This window comes from Protopterus annectens, chromosome 13.part0 (assembly GCF_019279795.1).
Source record: "Protopterus annectens isolate FY-2018-M chromosome 13.part0, PAN1.0, whole genome shotgun sequence".
Taxonomy (NCBI): Eukaryota; Metazoa; Chordata; order Ceratodontiformes; family Protopteridae; genus Protopterus; species Protopterus annectens.
The window spans coordinates 1174314409-1174336144 of NC_056747.1; the positions used below are offsets into that span (position 1 = coordinate 1174314409).

At 40.9% G+C, this 21736-nt stretch overlaps 1 protein-coding gene across 1 annotated transcript in view; it reads left to right on the forward strand.

Moving 5' to 3' along the window:
- DHX8 (DEAH-box helicase 8) overlaps positions 1-21736 on the forward strand; it is a 959075-nt gene that overhangs the window by 718491 nt on the left and 218848 nt on the right. Inside the window, exons 19-20 of the mRNA XM_044055176.1 lie at positions 21284-21421; positions 21601-21729. Of these exons, the coding sequence (XP_043911111.1) occupies positions 21284-21421; positions 21601-21729 (267 nt within the window). The remainder of the gene's footprint in view (positions 1-21283; positions 21422-21600; positions 21730-21736) is intronic.

Genomic DNA, 21736 nt, shown 5'->3' on the forward strand with positions numbered 1-21736 from the left:
CCAAATTACGTTAGGCAGAGCCCCTCACTAAGACACTAAGAGAAACCTTGACGAGTGGATGGGTGGCAGAAAATACACCCCTGGGATCACTTGATTAGCTCTGCTTGACAGAGGATCAGTTAATTAATCAATGGGGCAGCGAAAGCCGACACACTGGATAGGCTTATAAATGCCCTCGAGCAGATAGCCTAGTACCTAGTACCTATCTTATTAACTGTGGGTTTTGAATATTTTGATGCTATTATATGCTTATGTTGAACTTAATATGTAAAAGTTACTTATGTAGTTTTTTTTATATACAGATATAATAAGCAAATGTATTCAGAAAGAAATTGTTTTTATTAGATGGATGGCATGTACACCTTGGTGTATGCTACTAGTTAAATGTTTTATTTTATTCTTTATATTTTTTATATAGTAAGGTCACATATATTTGCAATAAGTAACTGTTTATCAGACAGTTACTTGGTGTTTTTTATGAAGGTATGAATGTATTTTGGAAGTAGCTGTGACTTTAAGTTTATAATAATCATTAATTAATTGAATAATTTTGGCGGTTTTTTCAGAATATATATGTTCATGTAATCAGATACTAGTGTTCTGATGAAGTCTACGGTCACGTAGATGAAAGCGCTAAATCAGTTTTATTTATGTGTCTGAATAAAGGATTTTAACTTATTGGATCGTGGCAATATTACTAGAACTTTATTGCGTTCATTAGTTGTTGGATTGTTGCGAGTTCTAGTTTTTCGTGTTTTCAGATAGCCTAGTACCTACTTATGATCCTATTTAATGTTAGGGGTGGCTCTTGGGAAACGAAAATTGAATATCGAGAATTGTATTGGCAGTTAAAATTAAAACTACTCACCCGGGTTTGAATGAATATGCATCTATTTTATCTGTACTTAAACATATGGCAGCTAAATTATAAGATAACATATATTTTCAATTTGGGTTTAATTTGATTTCATTTTGTGCTGCACACATGGCAATGTTTTTATTATATGGTACATATTTTTTACTTAATTATTTGGTATGAGATTGTTTTGCATTTAATGTTTTTTGTTTCAACTGACTGTGGCTAGTTATGTATGATTTTAACTTTTCTTATTCATTTGTTGAACTTTGAACTCTGATGAGTCATCACTTAACATACTACAGATACAAGGTTTTGCATTTCCCTAACTGTTCTGAAGTAATACTGTGCTAGTAGGACAAAAGTGCTTAACCATTTTGATATTTGTTGTAACAGTTGTGATAATTGCTGCTGCGGCAATTTTTATTATGCTTTTCAACTGCTTTCTTTAAATTATTAGAATTTTGTACTGTAGTACAGTGGTTGTCCTTCACACTACGCGAGCCAAGTGCTGGGTTACTTATTTATTTTTTAGAGGAACTTTGATATTCAGTTTAGTATGTACCTTGTTTTGTATACCTGACGTGTTGTATTCACTTTTCACTTAATGATATTTTTAGGAGTGTTGTATTTTCAGAGTGCATGTTCAGATTTGTATAATTGTATTTTATATATTTTACTGTATATATTGTAGTATATGAAATATTAAATTGTTGAACAAGTTGATGAGCTTATACTGCTGCATTATTCTAAAGTAAATTTCTGTCACTATGGGTTATGTTATGAATTCTACTTTAGAGTATGGTGTAGGAAATATGGGTATATCTTTAATTGTGCTGTTTTCAACTGGTAACTTTTTCTGTTCTTGTATTTGCTTCTTTATTTCTTGCTCTGTAATTCTGTTTTTAATTTTATTTTATTGTTAATGCTGATTTCAGTATTATGTTTTGATGTTCATCATACTGATCACTGCTGCAGTAGCCTTAGCTATATTCGGTAGGGACAAAAAAAAAAAAAAGGTCCTTCATGCTAAGTGAAGACAGACCAAAAAATAAAGTGCTGTGTGTGGAACAGCACTAAACAGAACTTACTCTGCTTTGTGATTTATGATTGGTCCATATGCCGGCATACAAGCCAATCAAAAATTGCACAGCAAAGCCTCTTCTGTTCAGTGTGAAACAGCTCGCTGTTCCCATTCAACAGAAGTGGCTGGGCTTTGCAATTTATAATTGGCCTGCATGCCGGCATACAAGCCAATCAAAAATTGCACAGCAAAGCTTCTTCTGTTCACTGCGGAACAGCTCGCTGTTCCAAATTGAACAGAAGTGGCTTTGCATTGTGTTTTATGATTGGCTCGTATGCCGGTATATGAGCCAATCAAAAATCTCAAAGCAGAGGCTATTTCACTGGGATTTTCAAAAGGCAGTGCCAGACTCAGGATTGGGTTGCTGATCTCGGGACAGTCCCACTGAAATAAGGACATCTGGTAACTCTGGTTATATCCTGCTAAGGATATAACAGTCAGCCAGCTTCCAACACTTCAGGGCACCTTCAATGACTTCAAGGCATCTTCAGTGACTACAAACTGTCAGGCAGCTCAAGCTGAGCTGCCTAAAAACAGGTCTGAGTACCAGTCACTTCAAAGCTTTCCTGTTGCTGAGCAGAGTGCTCCTCTGCAGGCTTTCGAGGATCAATGGTAGGCTTTTGCTGGTGTTTCACTGTTGCAGTCATCACATTTGGGTTATCTGCTTGCAGTAGCTCTTAGTCGGCCTGATTATCAAAGTCTTGGGTCCTGCGTCGGTTGCTGTCTCCTCTTCCGTGACGTCAGGTAGTCAGGGGTATAAAGCATGCAGCCGATGCCATTACATCAGTCTTTCTTGCCGTGCGGTGCCCAAAGCAGAAGCAGTTCGCAAGTGCCGGTTGGCCGAATCCTGAAATTTTCGTTTTCGAGTTTCAGAACCGAAGTCTTCAACTAAAGCTAAGTACCCCGTTGGGGAAACTTATTCATGCTCTAAACCGATGTCAGTAAAAGTCAATAATTGTATTTCTTGTGGAAAGCAAATACCTCATAAAGATTTTCATTTGTACAGTATTCCTTGCCTAGGCCCTGACCACGACGTACCTCGCTGTCGGTTTTGTGCCTTATTTAAACAACGAACTATTCGTTGTCGGTATATTTACGTTTCTAAATATTTTGGTACTCGGTTCAATTATCCAGATATGTCTTCGGTAAGCCATCCTAGTACTGACATTCCGAAAAAACGCAAAGATAAAGACAGAGAGAGGGCGCCTAGGTCCAAAGCTGTCGATGACGCTTCTCCTAAGCTAGTCACCAGTTCGCTGGTACTCAGTGAGGTGCTTTTGCAGCCCCTGATACCTGCTACTTCAGATTCGCAGGCCTCTACTGAGACCCATTCGGAGTCCGGTATGCCACGAGATGCCTCGGCTGTGGAACCTGCGGATGTCTCTACCTTGGATGGGTCCGGAGCCACTGTGCAGGCACTGGCTTCTGAGGGTATATTCAGGCCTACTGACTTGCATATTAAACCAACGCCATCTTCTTCTTCAAGGCCCAAAACTTGAACCATGCCTAGAAAACTGACTCCCAGACCGCATGGTCAGGCTTCTATGCCTAAAAAACAAATGATAAGAATGGCTGAAGACCTTATTACTTTAATCAAGGGAAGCCAACTTTCCCCCTCTAAGAGACCTAGGACTGAATTTGCTTATGATACTTTTGACCAGGATTCTGGAATTTATGTTTCTTCTGATGACCAGGATTTACCCTTATCTACCTATGAGGATTCTGATGCAGTGGACTATATTCCCTCTGCTTCCCCGCCAGTGGATTTCTCTTTTGATGAAACTTTGCATTTTCTTAGGAGCATTTTCGCTGGAAAAGCCAGGATTACTCTGATTCTAAAAAAGGGGCTTAGGGATTTTTTTACTCCTGCCCCAACACAGGGCTTTAGCTATTCCTCCTGTACTGGAAATTGTTGATGATACCTTTTCAGAATCTAGCTTGGCCCCTGGCTCTTTACCTCCTGCTCCCAGAAAACCTGATAGATATTACAGGGTTTTTGACTCTCACAAGTTCCATTTAAAAATCCTACTCCATATCCTCAGACCATTTCACAGGGACCCAAGGGCATAAAAGCTACTACTGCCAAAAATCCTACCCCCTCTGATAGAGATTCCAGGGCACTGGATTGGTAGGGTAAGAAGGTATACACTTCTGCAACCTTGGCTATTAGGGCCTTAAACTGCCAGTTTCATATGTTAAAGTATCAGCAGCATATTATTGGATTACTTAAACAGAAAATGATGTTGATTTCTGACTGTGCTGAAAATAAGCATTTTCAGGATGTATTGCATTCTGCTTTACAGGTTGGAAAACATACTTTGCAATGTGGTTTTGATTCACTAGAGGCATCTTGCAGGGCTGCTGTCACTGGGTCTGTACCTAGAAGGCACGCTTGGCTTAAGGAGCAATCTTTGCCAGATCATGTTAAAGCTAAATTGCTGGATGCTACCTTAAATTAGGACCGCCTGTTTGGCAGCAAAGCAGAAGAAGTTCTTAAAAAGATGGAGTAAAAAGCTAAATCTATGCAAACTGTTAAAAGATTTCCTACAAGTACAGCCTCCAAGATTTAGTAGGCATTGGCCCTGTAAGAACTGGTCCTTTCCTGCCTCTTCCAGGCCTTCTCAGTCCAAACCCAGAACCAGCAGAACACCCAGGCTTCAGTCCCAGGGTACTCACAGGACTAAGCAGTGGCGGGCCCCCACTTCCAAATCCGGGAGTGGTAAGACTCCCCACTATGGTAAGCTGTCTCAATGACTTAAACTTTAAAACTTCCAAGCACTTCTCAACTGGCTGCCCCTTTAGGGGGAAAGATTGCTCTGCAGGCAAAAAACTGGGAACTCATTACCCAGGACAAATGGGTTTTAAATATATATTCCCAAGGACGGAGATTTCACTTCTACATGTTACCAACCCCAAACGGTTGGCCAGACTTACCCCCAAATCAGTGGGCAGAGGCTCAAAAGCAAGTACTCTCTCTCTTAAGAATAAAGGCTATTCATACTGTACCAGAAGAGGAAAAGGGACAAGGTTTCTACTCAAGGCTTTTCCTGGTATCCTGGTACCCAGAAAAGACAACTCATGGCGTCCTATCCTGTATCTTTCTATCCTAAACATCTGATAAAATAATAGACATAGTGAATAAACTTTGGTATTTGTTATATTCTGATGCCAATGTTAAAGAAATTGTAGGTAGTAGACCTGGAATAGTGTACAAAATGGGGGACAATATTAAGAAAATTTTACAAAAAAAACCCAGAGATAGTATGAAAAACATGCAAAACATGAACATTATTGATAGGAAGGTTTCCATGGAAGGTACTAGAAAATGTGGAGCATGTAATCAATGTAAATACATTCTAGAGGTGAACAAAATGTGTATTGATAATGATTACAAACAAGTGGTCAAACCAAAAAAGGGGAATTGTAATACAAAGATGGTAATAAGTGTGGGGTATGTACAAGTTTTTACATTGGTAAGACTGAGAGAAATTTCAGAAAGCGTATATATGACCACATTTATAGTATAACAAAAAAAGATTCTACCAATGCACTTTCTAGACATGTAGAAAAAATGAGGATTAATCATGAATTCAAATTTGCCATATTAGATATTATATATAGCAATCCGAAAGGAGGGGATGTTAAGAAATTGTTGAATTTTAAGGAAGTATGATGGCAATTGTATTTAGACGCAACAAACCCACCGGGTTTGAATGATTTCATTTCTTGTAAACCTCATTTCTTGTAAACCTATTTTGGAGATGGAAAACTGACAGACAATAGGCACATGAACGTCAACAAATGTGTTTAATTATGAATATATACACAAAGATTGTCGTTCATATATTTTATGGATTTCCTATGGACCGAGACATATCATTTTGTATGTGTAAAACATATTACATTCCATTTTTATATTGAATATAGCATATTAATTCCTGAACACTCATTTTTACTAGTTCTTACTAGTGTTTATACTTGGTTCAGCAACATAAGAAGTGGACCAGTGTCAGTGTTATATGTAGTTATATTTTAGCACAGCGTTTTTTAAGCGCTTTTTTATATACAAATACAAACCTTTTTAACATATATAACATAACTTGTTTTTTTAAAAGGATTTTTTACAACAAATGGTTTTAAAGAAAAAGAAAATATTCTTAGGTTATTGATCCAAATGGAATTTTATCATGGAATACTACTTTATACGAATTGTACCTTTAAGTACACGTCACAGGCGATTTTTTGGCGCCAAGTTTGAATATTTAATGGTATCTACACTGTATAATAGTGTTCTGAAGAAGCGCACATAGTGAGTGAAAGCGCTTAACCTTTTTCAAACTTGTACCAGGTTCTCAGTTTTTATTTTGTTGTCCGCAATAAAAATCTAAACATTTTGAGGAAGTTGTGCACTTATTGGGGTCGTCCTGAATACACATCAATTATCGGTTGGTGTGGTTGTTTCAAGATTCTGTTGTTTTAACAAATTGTCACAAGACTGTACTTTTAAACAGGAATGCACTTCCTTCCTGTCAGTTTGAAAAGTAGTTGTAAACCATTTTTTTATGTGGCTAAAGTTACTTATTTTACTTTTGGGACTGGTAAGGGGTATTTAAGTGCTGTTTTTATGAGAAAAAAGTGACTTTTAATAACTTTTAAATTTTTACCAGTGTATGCTGCTTGTTTTCCTTGAGAAAGAAGCACTGTTTTTGTCTTGACCATGGGGCAAATTACTGGTTGTATGATCGGTCCTTCCTCCAGCCACAAAACAAAAAAGTTAAGCAAATAGTCTTTGCCACCCCAGGAGGCTAACAATTTGCGAGTGACTCTACTGCAGCCAAAGCTGGTTCTTCTAACCACTCATGTTTTAGCCCAGATCCTCTCTGGTGTAGCATCTGCAGCCAGTATGGACCAGAGGTTAGCCACATCCTATGCGGCTATTAGGGTCCCCTCAGTAGACAAGAGAGAGCCACTCTTGTCAGTCCTGGAGAGGGAACAAGAAGTCTTGCCTGTTTAGTCAGAATGTTGCGCCCATTCTTGGGAAAGTAGCTGCTGCCATTAACAACTCTATTGGTCTCATTTTTCCCATCAAAAAGAAACAGAAAACTAAAAACTGCTCATGCTCAAGTTTCTTTAGACTGACATAGTTTACTAGATCTGGCTCAGGGTATAATTCAGGCTGTTGATCCTGCTTGTAAGCTGATTTCTGGTAAAAGAAAAAAAAAATTCTCATTTGAAGAGATTCATGATTCTGAATGTGAATTTGAAGATGCAGGGTTTTCTCCTCAGATTTCTGAGTCAGATTCGTAGAATAGTACATAGGTTCATAGGTTTATACTAGGCTGTCTGCCCTAAGGCATTTATAAGCCTAGCCCAAATTTTTGTGGCTTACACCACCCCTTATATGAAAAAATACTGTGCCCATTAGTTTATTGTGCCTCTGTCCAGCAGTGACACAGAGATGATTCCCGGGATAAACCTATGATCTCCCATCCACAGGTCAAGATTTCTCTTGAACAGAGCCAGCGAGGTGCTCTGCCTCACATGGATCGGGATTTTATTCCACAGTATAGGGAGTCTCTGAGTGATAAATCTATCCCTCCAGCACGTCCTATTTATATCCGTGCTAAGGTTTAAGTCGCTTGCTCTAGTGGTTTTGGTGGATTTGGATTTTTTGAGGTGGAGCATGTCCATTAATTCCGGGTTGGACATGGCCTTGTATGTCAGGCACATGTCACCTCTGAGCAGACTGTATGCAACTGAATAGAGCTGGAGTTTCTTCAATCTGGCAGCATATGACAGATTTTGGAGTCCCTTTATCCTTTTGGTGAGGAACTTTTGGGGTCTGTCCAATTGCTGCAGATGTCTGGTGAGATACATCCCGAATGGGGCATTGTACTCGATCATTGGTCTGATAAGTGAAGAGTACAGGGGAACAATGACCTCACTAGATCTGGATGTGAATCCCTTCATGATCAGGTGGGCAATGTAGAAGGTCTTTCTAACCACTTTAGCAACGTGAGTGTCAAAAGAAAGGCCACTGTCAACCTGGGTCCCCAGGTCCCTGATAACCTCTTCTGTGCTTAGTGGATTGCCACCTATATGGTAGCTTGGGGTTACCTTGTTTTTTCCAAAGGGTATGACTATACATTTTTTGGCGTTTAACATCAGGCCATGGCTCTGGCACCAGCTATCTGTTTCCATGAGTCCCTTCTGAAGGATATCCGTGTCCGATGCACTTTCCACTATGGCGCCCAGTTTGCAGTCGTCTGCAAACTTTGTCAGCCAAAGTCCTCCCATGTTGGCCTGTACTTCTGAGAAGTAGATGCCGAACAATAGGGGGCCAAGGACCGAGCCCTGTGGGACACCACTTGTGACCGGCTTGGAGTCTGACATAGCGCCAGCAACTCTAACCCTGTGGGTTCTGTCCTTAAGCCAGTTTGCAACCCATCTTGTGACATATGGGTTTACATTTAAGCTGGTAAGTTTTTCTACAATACCCGAGTGGGGTATTGTGTCGAAGGCCTTTGCAAGGTCAAGGTAGGCTGTATGGACTGCCTTTCCCTCATCAATGGCCTTGGTGACTGTTTCGAAGAAGTCGACCTAGTTCAAAAGGCATGATCTGCCCTTGACAAAGCCAAACTGGGTCGGGTCCAATGTCTGCAAGTCCCCTATATCTTTGTTTATGAGCTCCATTATGATCCTCTCCATAGCTTTGCAGACTAGACTTGTTAAGCTTATGGGGCGGTAATTACCAGGGTCCGTAGACGCACCGCCTTTGTGGAGTGGGACCACAGTTGCCGTACGCCACTCCTTGGGCACGTATCCTGTGGTAAGGCTGAGATTAAACAGCTGCCTTATGTGCGGGTTTAATTCCTCATTTAGCTCGTGTAGCACACAGCTGGGGACACCATCCGGTCCCATTGATGCTGTGTTTTTAGCTTTAGAGAGAGCAGCTTTCACCTGCGCATTTGAGATGTCTGGGAGGCTACACTCTGCTGGGATAGTCATCTCTCCTTTAGGGGAGGGGGGTGAAGTTTGCACTGAACCTGTCTGCCAGTATGTTGGCAATGTCTGTGGGTTCAGTGATTTTTGTATCATTTTGGACTAATTCTGAGCATATCTGGGAGTTTCCGCTCAGGTTCCTAACTTAGCTGAAAAAGGCCTTATGATTGTCCTTTGAATCCATGGCAATTTTTCTCTCAAAATTGGCCTTAGTTGATTTTATGAGTGCTCGTATTTTTTTACTAATAATGATCAGGGGTGACTTCCCTTTTATGGATTTTGTTCTATCATGTAATAGCTTTCTCCTCTTATTGTAAAGTTTGTTAATGGCTGGGGTCCACCAGACTGGACGTTTGCCCTTTGTGGAAAGAGTCTTGGTTTTGTTTGGGATTGCCTGATCCATGCAGTCCTGGAGGTGTTCATAGAAGGCATTTGTAAGGGCTTCCACAGCTTGGGTTGTGGTTTCCACTGGCTCAGGGGCCTTGAAGGATACCACACCAGTCGAGTAGTGTGAAGTTTGCTTTAGAGAAGTTCTTCACTGTGGTCTTTTTTGTTTGGGGTGGGGGTGGGATGTGGATTTCCAGTGAGATTAGTTTATGATCAGATCTCACCAATGAGGGATATACTTCTGGTGTGGAGCATTTTGTCCCCATGTTTGTGATAATGAGATCTAGTATATTTTCTCCTCTCGTGGGAACAGTGACTAGCTGTACCATGGCATTTGAATTTATGAACTCCAGGAACCGTTGGGCTAGAAAGTTAGGGCTTGAGTAATGTTCCCAGTCTATATTCGGGTAGTTGAAGTCACCCAATATGATGGTGTTTGGAGATACATTTATACCCTCCAGTGTCTTCAGGAAGGCTGTGTGGGGTTCCTGAGTTTGAGAGGGTGGCCTGTAGCATGCTACAATTTGTAGAGCAGTTTTGCCTATGGTTAGTTGCACCTGGATGGTTTCCGAGCTTGCGTTGCCACCAACCTGGAGGTGTGGGTATCTTTTATGAATATGGATACACCCCCTCCTTTTGTGGTGTGGTCTGGGTTTTGGGGTGGAACGCATGATATGAGGTAAAACCTAATAGTGCCGGGGTGCTCTCAGGAGCCTTGAACCAGGTTTCAGTTACAGCACAGACATCGATGTTCTCCATACTGAGAAGGGCCTCGAGTGCGTGCATTTTGAGATTTAGACTTCTGGTATTGAGCAGCATTACCCTCAGTTTCTTCCCATTTTTGTTTTCTAGGGTGGTAGGTTTAGAATTTGAGCCTTGCCTAAAAAAGGCACTATGGGGTGGCAAGAGCCTTAGCCAATATCCGGAATCCCAGGGGTGACAGGTGCAAGCCGTCCCTTGCCAAGTAGCGTGGCTTGTCAAGCATGTCATCCCAGGCAGACAGACACTGGATCCCCTTTGAATGACACCAGACATTAAGCCAATTGTTAAAGCTGATCATCTTGTCTCTATATTGTGGCATCATTCTTGGTGAAGGAAGGATACTGCTCAGGGTCAGGGTCATACCTGCCTGGGCTACATAATCAGAGAGCTCCTCTATGTCTCTTTTCATGTAGTCCAGGGAGGTACGTCTCAGGTCGTTCACACCAGCATGGACAATGACTGTGTCATATTTGTACTTGCCGTGGAGTGACCAGAGTGCTTGTGTTATGTGGCGGATTCTAGCGCCCGATAGGCAGCTTACTGTGACCCTCTCCTTGTTCAGCCTGGTGAGTGGGACGTCAGTGTGTCTGACTATGGAGTCACCTATGACAAGTATGTTTGGTGTTGTATTTGGCCTTAAGGGCTGTGACTGCTTTGCACACTGCTTTTGTGGTTTATGTGTTGCTTGTGGGGTGTCTTGAGGTAGCAGTTGTTTGGGTGTCTGCTTTGGAGGCCTCTGCTGTTTAGGTAAATTTTTACTCAGAGCCTCCGAGTATGTCTTTGTGTGTTTATGTGTTTGATTCATTGGTGTGGTAGCATTATGTGAGGCTGGTTTTGTGGTGTGTGTAGTTGCCTTCTCCTCCTGTCTGGTCTTGCCAGTCCTGAGTTGAGAGAGCTCAGCCTCCAGTTTGGCTAAATAGCTGCATCTCTCACAAGTATTTGTGTTATGTGGGAGGAGGAGAGGGTTGTCTGTGTACATGAGGCAGTTATAACATTGCCTCAAGATTCCCAGATTCACCAGCTGGACCGGAGAGGAGATTGACAACTGACCTTTGGACATGCTAGAATAATATTGGGAATTCCTTAATAATTGAAAACAAGGGCCAGTGGGGAGTGAGGGTGTAGTGCTTTTAATTTTTAGTGCCGACTTATATAATTGCTATAGTGAGCAAGCGCCAGGTAACGAGTGCAATGTGTTACAAGTAACTAAATGCAAAAACGACAAACAGTAACTTTCTTTCAAGTGAAACAAGGAACTAGTACAGTAAGCAATGCAGATATCACTAGTGATCCACAGAAGCGCTGAGAAGCCGCGTATTAGGTGGAATTAGCTTCCAGGGAAATAACAAGCAAACAAACAACAAGCATATAAACAAAGCTAGATTCAGCAGGCCTGGATCTAGTCTATGCTAGAGCAAACAAGGTGTACCAATTTCAGTAAGATAGAGTTCAAATATTCAGGCACTATAAACCTTTAACCAGAAATTCCCAGCTCAGAAGGGCAGAGTCCAGCCTCTTCTCCCACAAGAGTGCAGACCACAAACCTTCTTAATGTAAAATAACTGGCCTGAAGCCCAAGTGCCTAAACCAGAATTAATACCCTTGGACACTGGGCTCTCAATCAGCAGTTCCCAACTTAGAAGGATGAAAGCTACCTGTCCTGCCACCACAGTACTTGCCACAAACCTTCCTAATGTAAAACAACTGGTCTGAAGCCCAAGTGCTTAATCCAAAAGACTTAGAATGATAGCTACACTTTAATCAAGTTACAACCAAGCAGTAATAAATACAATTGAATACTTTAGAGAATGTCTGGATTAGTGCTCAAGTTACACAAACAAAGCTAGATCCAGCATCAGATTCTTTCCGTGGTGGTTTCTGTTTCTCTGAGACTATTTTGTGAATGTACCAGTATTTACAGTGCAAGAACACTGAGGTTTCCCAGTCCCTTAGAAAATACTATGAGTTGCTACAAATGACCTTCACCCATTCCTCCAGTACTGTTAGCACTGGAGGATGTGTGTCACTGCCTGTGTTTTTCCTGATCATCAGTCCATTATACCCCAAGAAAAACAGATTTTATAAAGTTCCACAAACTTTTAAGTTTTTATGTACTCATCCCAAACCTGACCCAGAAGCTGTAGCTTTAGTTATTCCTACTGCTGCTGAACATTTATTTAATTCCAATTCTATACTTTCTGGCAAGGATAGGAGTATAATTGATAAGTATGGGAGAAAGTATATGCTTCTGCAATTTTGATTTTCAGAATTTTGAATTGTCAGGCTTGAATGTTAAAGTTTATTCTGACTAATTGTGAAAGTACAAGGAATGTTTTGTCTGCAGTTTCTTTTTGTGAGGAAAAATCTGCTTAAAATGGTTTTATTTCCTCCATTGTACATTCACAGCTCATTGTTTAAAGTGTGTGTGTGTGTGTGTGTGTGTGTGTGTGTGTGTGTGTGTGTGTCTATGTGTGCGTGTGTGTGTGTGTGTGTGTGTGTCTATGTCTGTGTGTGTGTCTATGTTGATACTTCTTCCAGGGCTGTGACCACTGGTACTGTTCTGAGGTTTTCCTGGTTGCAGTCTCAGAACCTCCCAGATGATGTGAAAATTAGATTTAAAATCTTCTTTGGGATAGAGATTTATTATTTGGCCCCTCTACTGCAGAGGTTATCAAAAAGTGTGATGAGAGGGGTAAGCAGATAACAGGAAATCAGTAAGAGTTTGTAGCCCTCTTCTTTCCAAATTTTCCAAGAGATTCTTTAACTCCTCGTCTGATTTTGGTACGAAACAAAATAAACGGACTCTGCAAAATGCTGCCAAAGAAACATTTAAGAAGAAATGGCAAGGGGTTCCAAAAACAACAAAACTCAGGAACCCACTAAAACAAAGGACAGTCCAACAAGTCAGAATGACTATTTAAGGGAGCAATGTCACCCCTCTTCCATTCTTGAAGTCCATTTTCCCTTTCAGAAAGTCTGAATCTTCACTTTTCTCTTTGGCAACAGATAGTTTCAGGCAAATTGGTTCTGAAGATCATTCATCAAAGTTACAGATGGCAATGGGGAAATTTCTCATTTTCAAGGAGTAATTCCTCATCCACAAGACCAGACTTCTCTGCTCCCCCTGTCCTTCAGTATATGATGTTTCAGGGAGTATTACAGCCAGTTCCTCCTTTCCAGTTTTGGAAGGGTCTCTCTTCAAGGTTGCTTTTAGTACCGAAGAAAGAATTTGTGATGGTGCCTAAGTTCAGAATATTGTAACTTCACAACTTATTACTTCATCGTCATCATCATCATCTAAGGGTGCACCTGAGCCTGCTGCTAGACATCCCCTACCTAATGACAGGGCAGGTAAACTGCTAGACAGGTTTGGGAAAATGGCTTACACATCTGCTCCCATCTCTGAGGGCCCTCCATTGCCAGTTTCACATGTTAAAATACTTAGTCCTTGCAGGAACAAGTCATTACCAAAGCAGAGGGCATTGCAGATAAGGCTTTACAAAGGGACAAGCAGAAGACCACTAGAGCAGCACTGCAGGTTTCCAAGCATTCTCTGAAGTGTGGTTAAGACATGTTAGATGAGTCATGCAGGGCAGCTGCTTCTGGCTGTGTTGTCTGCAGGCACCATTTGCTGAGGACCCACTTTCTGACCAAGCAAAGGCCAAACTCTTGGATGCCCCATTGGATAAAGAATTCCATTTTGGGCCCCCTGCAGAGAAGGTTTTCATGAAACTGGATAAAACCCCCAAGATGTAGTACGTGTTATCTTTCTATGCCTTGGCCTCTGCAGGCAAGATAGGAGGAGGCCTCCCTGCTCAGAAAGGCCTAAACAGCCCAGAAGATGGCAGCCTGAGCAATGTCCTAGACCTGGGGGTCCAAAGACTCTACCCGTCCCCCCCCCCAAAAAAAACCTTCTCCCTCTCCCCAAAATGTCCTCCTCCCCCATTCCACTAGTAGGAAGACTTTCTTCCTTTCTAAACCAGTGAAAATCCATCACAAGTGGGTACTAAACATCATTGAAAATGGTTCTTCATTCAATTCTGTGAAAGACCTCCCTTCTTAGGGATCCCCTATCTTGCAAAAACTCTCGCAACCGGGAATCCATTCATCCAGTCACTGCTGGCGGAGGGGCAACAGGGTTCTACTCCAAGATTTTTCTAGACCCAAGAAAGAAAGGAATTTGGTTGCCAGTTTTGGACCTCTTAGAGTTAAAGAAGTTCCCAGCCTTTCTTAAATTCAAAATGGTGGCTGTTCAAAAACCAATGCCCATGATATTTCCAAGGGCATACATGGTTGCAGTAGATGAAAAGGATACCTATCTTCATCTTTCTGTAGCAAAAGAACACGGGAGATACCTTAGATTCACAGAAACTGGTTTGCACTACCGGTTCTGTGCTTCACCATTTGGTTTATTCACTGCGCACAGAGTTTTCACCAAATGTCTTGCTCTGATTGTAACACATTGTAGAACACTAGGAGTGCGTATTTACCACCACCAGGATGATTGTCTCATCCGGGGGAAAAATATCCTGGAACTTCAAACAGCCTTACAGGCTACCATGGACTGTTTTCAGAGGGTATGGCCCATCCTCAGTTTCTGCAAGTCACATGTTCAGCGCCCCACACAAGAATTCTTTTTCTAGGCGTTATGATAGACTCTGTACAACAGAAAACCTTCTTACCCCAAGACAAGGTGTCCTTTCTGATGGATTATCTACTTCACTTACTGCCGAGGCATACAGTCACAGCAAGGGAGTATCCATGGGCTTTGGGGCTCATGGCATCATGCATCCTTATGAGTATCCTCGCAAAACTGCACGAGTGAAGCCCTCAATGTCCTATTTGGATACAGGGCGTCATTATTTTTTCAGGAAAACTTGGCTAGGCTTAGAAAGGACCCCCCCCCCCGGGTCATTAGCCTAGTAATAATCTATGAATCAGTGAATCAATGACTGAGGAAGCTTCAGTGATTCCTGAAAAACACTTGGGAGCAACGCTCTCAGTCCCTGGAAACTGTGGTTCATAGGTTCATAGGTTCATACTAGGCTATCTGCCCGAGGGCATTTACAAGCCTAGCCCATAGTTTTGTGGCTTACGCCACCCCTTTAGTATGGGGAACTATACCCATTATTTTGCTGTGCCTCTGTTGAGCAGTGACACTGAGGTAATCCCTGGGGTATATCTGCGATCTCCCATCCATTGGTCAAGATTTCTCTTGAACAAGGCCAGCGAGGTGCTCTGCCTCACATATACCGGGATTTTATTCCACAGCATAGGGAGTCTTTGGGTGATGAATCTATCCCTCCAGTACGTCCTATTAATAGCCGTGTCGAGGTTTAAGTCTCCCGCCCTTGTGGCTCTGACGGATCTAGATTTTTTGAGGTGAAGCATATTCATCAAATCTGGGTTAGACATGGCCTTGTATGTTAGGCAAAGGTCACCTCTGAGCAAGCGGTAAGCGACTGAATAGAGCTGGAGTTCTTTCAGTCGGGCAGCATAGGACAGATGTTTGAGACCCTTTATCCTTTTGGTGAGGAACTTTTGTGGCCTCTCCAGCTGCTGCAAGTGTCGGGTCAGATACATTCCAAATGGGGCATTGTACTCAATCATTGGTCTGATGAGTGATGAGTATAGGGAGACTGTGACCTCCCTTGATCTAGATGAGAATCCCTTCATGATAAGGTGGGCAATGTAGAAGGTCTTCCTAACTACTTTAGCTACATGGGTGTCGAATGACAGACTACTATCAACCTGGGTCCCCAGGTCCCTGATAACTTCTTCTGTGCTCAGTGGATTGCCACCTATTTGGTAGCTAGGGGTAACCTTGTTTTTCCCGAAGGGTATGACTATGCATTTTTTGGCATTTAACTTTAGGCCATGGCTCTGGCACCAGTTATCCGTTTCTGTGAGACCCTTCTGAAGGATATCTGTGTCAGATGTGTTTTCTACTATGGCGCCCAGTTTGCAGTCATCTGCAAACTTTGTCAGCCATAACCCTCCTGTGTTTGCTTGTACTTCGGAAAAGTAGATGCCAAACCATGCTTGAAAAGGGACCTTCTTTGGTGGAAAGACACCATAAAGCTGAATCCAGTTGCAAAATTTTGTGATACAAGAGACAGACAAAATCATCACCACAGACAGAAAGTAGCCTGGGAAGCACACTTAGGACTCATGAAGGTGCAAGGTGTCTGGACCCGAGATCAAAGAAAACCTCACATAAACCCAAAGAAGTTGCTGGTAGCTTTTCTAACAATAAAAGCTTTTAAGTGCAGCTTACACCGTGAGCACTGCAAATGTGCTCAGACAGCATCACAGTTATGTGATTACATTCATTCCTATCCCATTGCAGTCTACCAATAAAGATTTGTCTCTTAGCACAGCAGTTGCAATTGATACTGCTATTATCCTTCATTCTTTATAATGCTTTGTGGCTTATGTTTCCAGTACTTCTCAGTTACTTCAGTATTTTAATGTTTGCACAATCCCCAGTGCAACAGTCTTGCCACATTATTATGCCTTTCGGTATACAGTCTTTCTGACATTAGTGCATCACACCCAGCAACAAGATGTTCGACTATCCAATCCGGTTTTACAAAATCTGCATTTGTCTTTTTCTCCAACATGTTCAATGGACTTTGTAAACCAACGTGTATGTAGTCCACTATCCTGGGCCGCCAGTATTAACCTTTCATCTTTTGGTTTAAATTCACCTCTCCCTAATCATTCTTGCATTTGATCCTGATCAACATGAATTTGTTCTAAGAGTTTTCTATACTTTTAACTGTATTTATACATTTTCTACATTTCTTGTCTTCTCATGTGATCCTTCACCTTATATTCTTTCTTTGTTTTTTTTTTGGCACATTCAGTTGCTGCCTGTTTTTTCTTTATTTCTGGTTTGATTTCCATTCCTGCTTGACACCAATATGCTTCTGCTAAACTAAGCAGCAAAGTCATCTTAGACTTATTCTTCTGTTTTAAAACTTTCATTATGTTTTGATTTTCTTTGTCTTTTATCCTCCTCTCTTGTGACTCGGGTATGACATGCTGTATCAGTCTACCAACTCTCCTGTGGCTTCCTCTATCTTAACTCTCAGGGTGCTTATGGGTCGTTAGTGCCTACATGCACCACAGCATGCATCTGCATTGATGACCTTTTCACATGTTTTAATGAGTTTAAGTCTTGATACTGATTTTTATAAAATCTGCTTGCCTAGATTCCTAATCCCCTTTGTAGTAAAGTTTCTAATCACCAAAGCCCTCTTATCTGACCCCCGTAGTGGCTCTTATCTTTGTTTTCTTCCCTGTGTCACTGCATCTCCTGTATGTAGCTTTTCCATCTCCACTGCCACCACTTTCACTCTTGCTCACTGGTTATGCTGGTTCCCTTCCTCCATGTGGTGTATGTAAGATTTTCTCTCTGGCATTTATAGTATGTATTTGCAGAGATTATGTTTGCTTCACTGTTATGAAATCGACTGTAGTTTATTCATTTATTTAACTGGTGACCTGAAATCAGTGTTTAATTTTAGTTCAGAAAAAAATTTGTAAACATAAATGGAAGTACACACCCATGCACATGTCCATATATTGCTTAGTGTGTGTATGTATTTTTACATGTACACATACACACATATACATATATATATATATATATATATATATATATATATATGTGTAGGTACATATGTATTTATGTGTAGCATGTTCATACATTACATGTATGTGTATACCTTATGCTGCTTGGGAAGAGCTTAGACATGAATCAGACAGACTGAATGCAAGTCCTTAGATTCTTTAAGCTACATTTTAGCCTAGCTCATCAGAATACTGTGCTTTCTCCTGTTGTGGTGTGCCTGGATGCAGCTGTGTCTGGCAGCTAGTACAGATGTCATTATTATTCTGTCTATAAACATAGTTAATATCAATTATGGCAGGTATCATAGCTTCGAGTGCTGTTTAATCATTCCTGATATGGTGTACGTGGATGCAGCCGTGTCTGGCAGCTAGTACAAATGTCACTATTATTCTGTCTAAACATAGTCAATATCAGTTATGGTAGGTATCATAGCTTTGAGTGCTGTTTGATTAAGCCTAACATGGTGTATGTGGATGCAGCTGTGTCTGGCAGCTGTTGTATGTTGCCATTTTCGTCTCCGGGAAGCTGTGGGTTGCGGCTTGTGATCAAGGTTTACTTATGCTTGTGTATTAGGAAGAGACATTTGGTGTTATAGCCTGATCCAGGGGAAGGGATGGATAAAACTGTGAGTTAGGATATTTTGGCAGAGAATAGTTTGTTTATACATCTGCTGAGTGAGAGGTGGGAAGGCTGGAAGAATGCGTTATGTCTTGTTGGGACAGCTTTTTTTTTCAATCTGTTTGCTGTCCATTCTTTTCCTGGCTACTGCCTCTCTGAAAGGGAGGGAATATAGGCTTGAAGTTGCAGTGAAGTGAAGCTTTGCTTCAGGTGGATCGTGAGTCTCTGGTATGCAGTACACAAACACACAAATAAAAACAGATGCTTCCAGGTTGCTATGCTAATGGAGACAGAGTGACGATAATGTTTAACGGCTCTGTGGAGCCTCCGAGATGATTCTCGGCAATAAAGGTTTTGGTTTTAAAAAATATATATATAGTAAAAAGGCTGTTTTATTACATGTATTGATGGTCTCCCAACACTTCGTTTAGCTCATTAACTTGATTGTTGGTAAAAGGTCTCCCAACACTTCGTTTAGCTCATTAACTTGATTGTTGGTAAAAAAAACAATAAATGCAAGCTTATATTTAAAATGTATTTTGGTCCAAACACATTAAGGACTTACATAAGAGTGGAAGTCTGGGTTATTGTGAAAGACTAAGAGCATTTGGTCTTGTGCAGTACCCTTTGCAGTGGTCTGAGAGGTGAACTTGCTCTGATGTGTTGGGCATATGGGGATAGCTGATTCTATGGGTGTTTGGGGTTGCCGGGAAGTGCTAGAGAGTCATCAGATTTCCTTTGTGGAAATATCTGTGTGAATGGAAGGTGTGTTGAGTAGTTCACTAGCAGAGTGGCCACTGCATGGGACAGGCTGGTAAAATGAAACAGGACAAGTATTGGTTTGGATATTTTAAGAACAGCCTGGAAACACACCACATGAACTAATGAATGGTATTCTGGCAAAACTGGATGGGCATTGCTGCCCATGCTTGAAGTACTGATATGTGTGTATGTAAAGATGGAAATATACTTACCACAAATAAGAAACTAGAAGGGTCTCATAATTTAAAGTCTATGGACTGTATGAACATGCATGGAAGGAGCTAATAATAAGAATAAGTATTACAGCTTGTGGTCTCTCAACTAATTAAGCAACAGACAAAAAAAACACACACACAATAGTTATGTAATGTGTGATTTTAGTAAATCTAGACATAAAATAAACGATTTGTTTGTTGCCTCCAATGTGTCAAAGAACTAAAAGTTTTAGATATGCAAGTAATACAAACAACGTACAAAATTCCGCAACATGACTGGCTAACTTTACAAAGCATTTTGTCATATTCGCAGGATTTAAGTAGAATAATTAACAATTTTTCATTTAAGAACTATCTAAATTTACAAAATACTTATATGAAGTCATATATAATGACTTTGACATGGGAAACAATATTTCAAAATTTTACAAAATATTGATAAACTATAAAACAACACCCACAACCTCATACTGAAAATATATAACAAAAGGACACTCAATGCAGTTAACTGACGATATTAAAACAAATATCTTATTATCGATAAAATATACATCCTTTAAACAATACTGGAAAGTTTTTAATTGGAAATGCTTGCACAGAGCATTCTTAACTCCAGATAGAATCAGTAAAATTAGTTCTTCCATAAAAGGAATGTGTAGGAGATGTGAGCAAGTATGCAATGCAGATTGAAACCACATTTTCTTTGATTGCTAAAATTAAACCATTTTGGAATAGTATTAATAACTTTCTACAGTCTTTATTTAATGAATCATTTTATTCAACTAAAGCTTTTGTTTTATTAAATGTGAACAAAGGTCCTCATTTGAATAGGTCAAAGATGTATTTAGTATGGACTATACTTGCAATTTCAAGGAAGTGTATAACAAGAAGATGGAATACAAACACAATACCAACTTTGGAAGACTTCTACAGCCTACTGAAGACCACAGCATTATTGGAAGTTAAAATTAAAGAACTAAGAATTTATCCAAAGCCATTTATCAACAACCCTCGGGGGAAAGTCTTATCGCTGATTGACACTATACAATAATTGATCAGACACTCTGATAATGGCTTATAAATTAACTGTATACATTAAGATCTGTTATAACGTCAGGCTAATGTAAATAGTGTACATAGTTATTTTAGATGTTATGTATAAATACTATGGAATTCATTCAAATGTATTTCAAAAATAAAAAAAAATTTGAGGAAAAAAAGAATACTCTGCTTTTCACTGCACCTCATTCTTGCACTTAAGTTACAGTTTGGTACCCTTAGCTGTGTGTTGCAGAGAGGTAAAACTCTGACTGTGGCCAGGATGGCCCAAGTTTGAATAGTAGCCCAGACACTGGAAGAACCAAGCAGAGGAAAATGGAAATCCTTTCCAGAAAGGGTGTAGGAGATTCCCGCTGTGATGCTGATGCTTGCATCAGCCATCAGGATGTGACATTAGAGCCATAACCGAAACATCCTGTAGCTGATGCTGTCAGTGATTGAAGAGTACAAGAGAGGAGGTGTGCCAAGTAGTTTCCCAGCCTGGGGAAATTAGGTTCTATCTTGAGACATGGCTGGCTCCAGTCAAGAGTAGATGAAGTGAGACCCTCTGGCAGTAGGGGTGAGGATAAGGAAGAGATGCCCTGCCATGACAGCCAGATGGAAGATTGAGCACAGGCAGGGGTGCTTACTCCTTCATGGCTGTTGGGTGGAAGCTGCTTCTGGTCAGTGCTCACTTAGATACAGTTGGGGTCCCCTGATTCTGAGAGTGAATGAGGCTGAGATCAATACAGAAGGGGCTTGGTAATCGATTGATATGGAGTGGAAGACAGCTCTTGGGGGGGGGGGGGCATGTGACTTTGATCTAAAACAAGTGTGTGTGTGTGTGTGTGTGTGTGTGTGTGTGTGTGTGTAGCCTATGTATTTGGACTCATGCCTATGTTTATGTTTTCATGCTTCAGGCTATGGGAATCAATGATCTTTTGTCCTTTGACTTCATGGATGCCCCTCCTATGGAGACCCTTATTACAGCGATGGAGCAGCTCTATACCCTGGGAGCATTAGACGATGAGGGGCTACTGACTCGGTTAGGACGTAGGGTAAGTGAAGACTGTTCTCTACCTTCCTGTTATCATTGTAAAGTTGTGTTAAGTGGAGGATGGAGAAGAAACAGCTGTAGATTGTCACAGCTTGTAAACAGTGAAGTGGGCTTCTGTTTGGTAGGCATAGCTGTGCTAACATTGTATATGTGATTACACTTTCTCTTTTGGTCTTGCAGATGGCTGAATTCCCCCTGGAGCCCATGCTTTGTAAGATGTTGATCATGTCTGTACATTTGGGCTGCAGTGAAGAAATGTTAACTATTGTCTCCATGCTGTCTGTGCAGAATGTTTTCTACAGACCAAAGGTAGGAA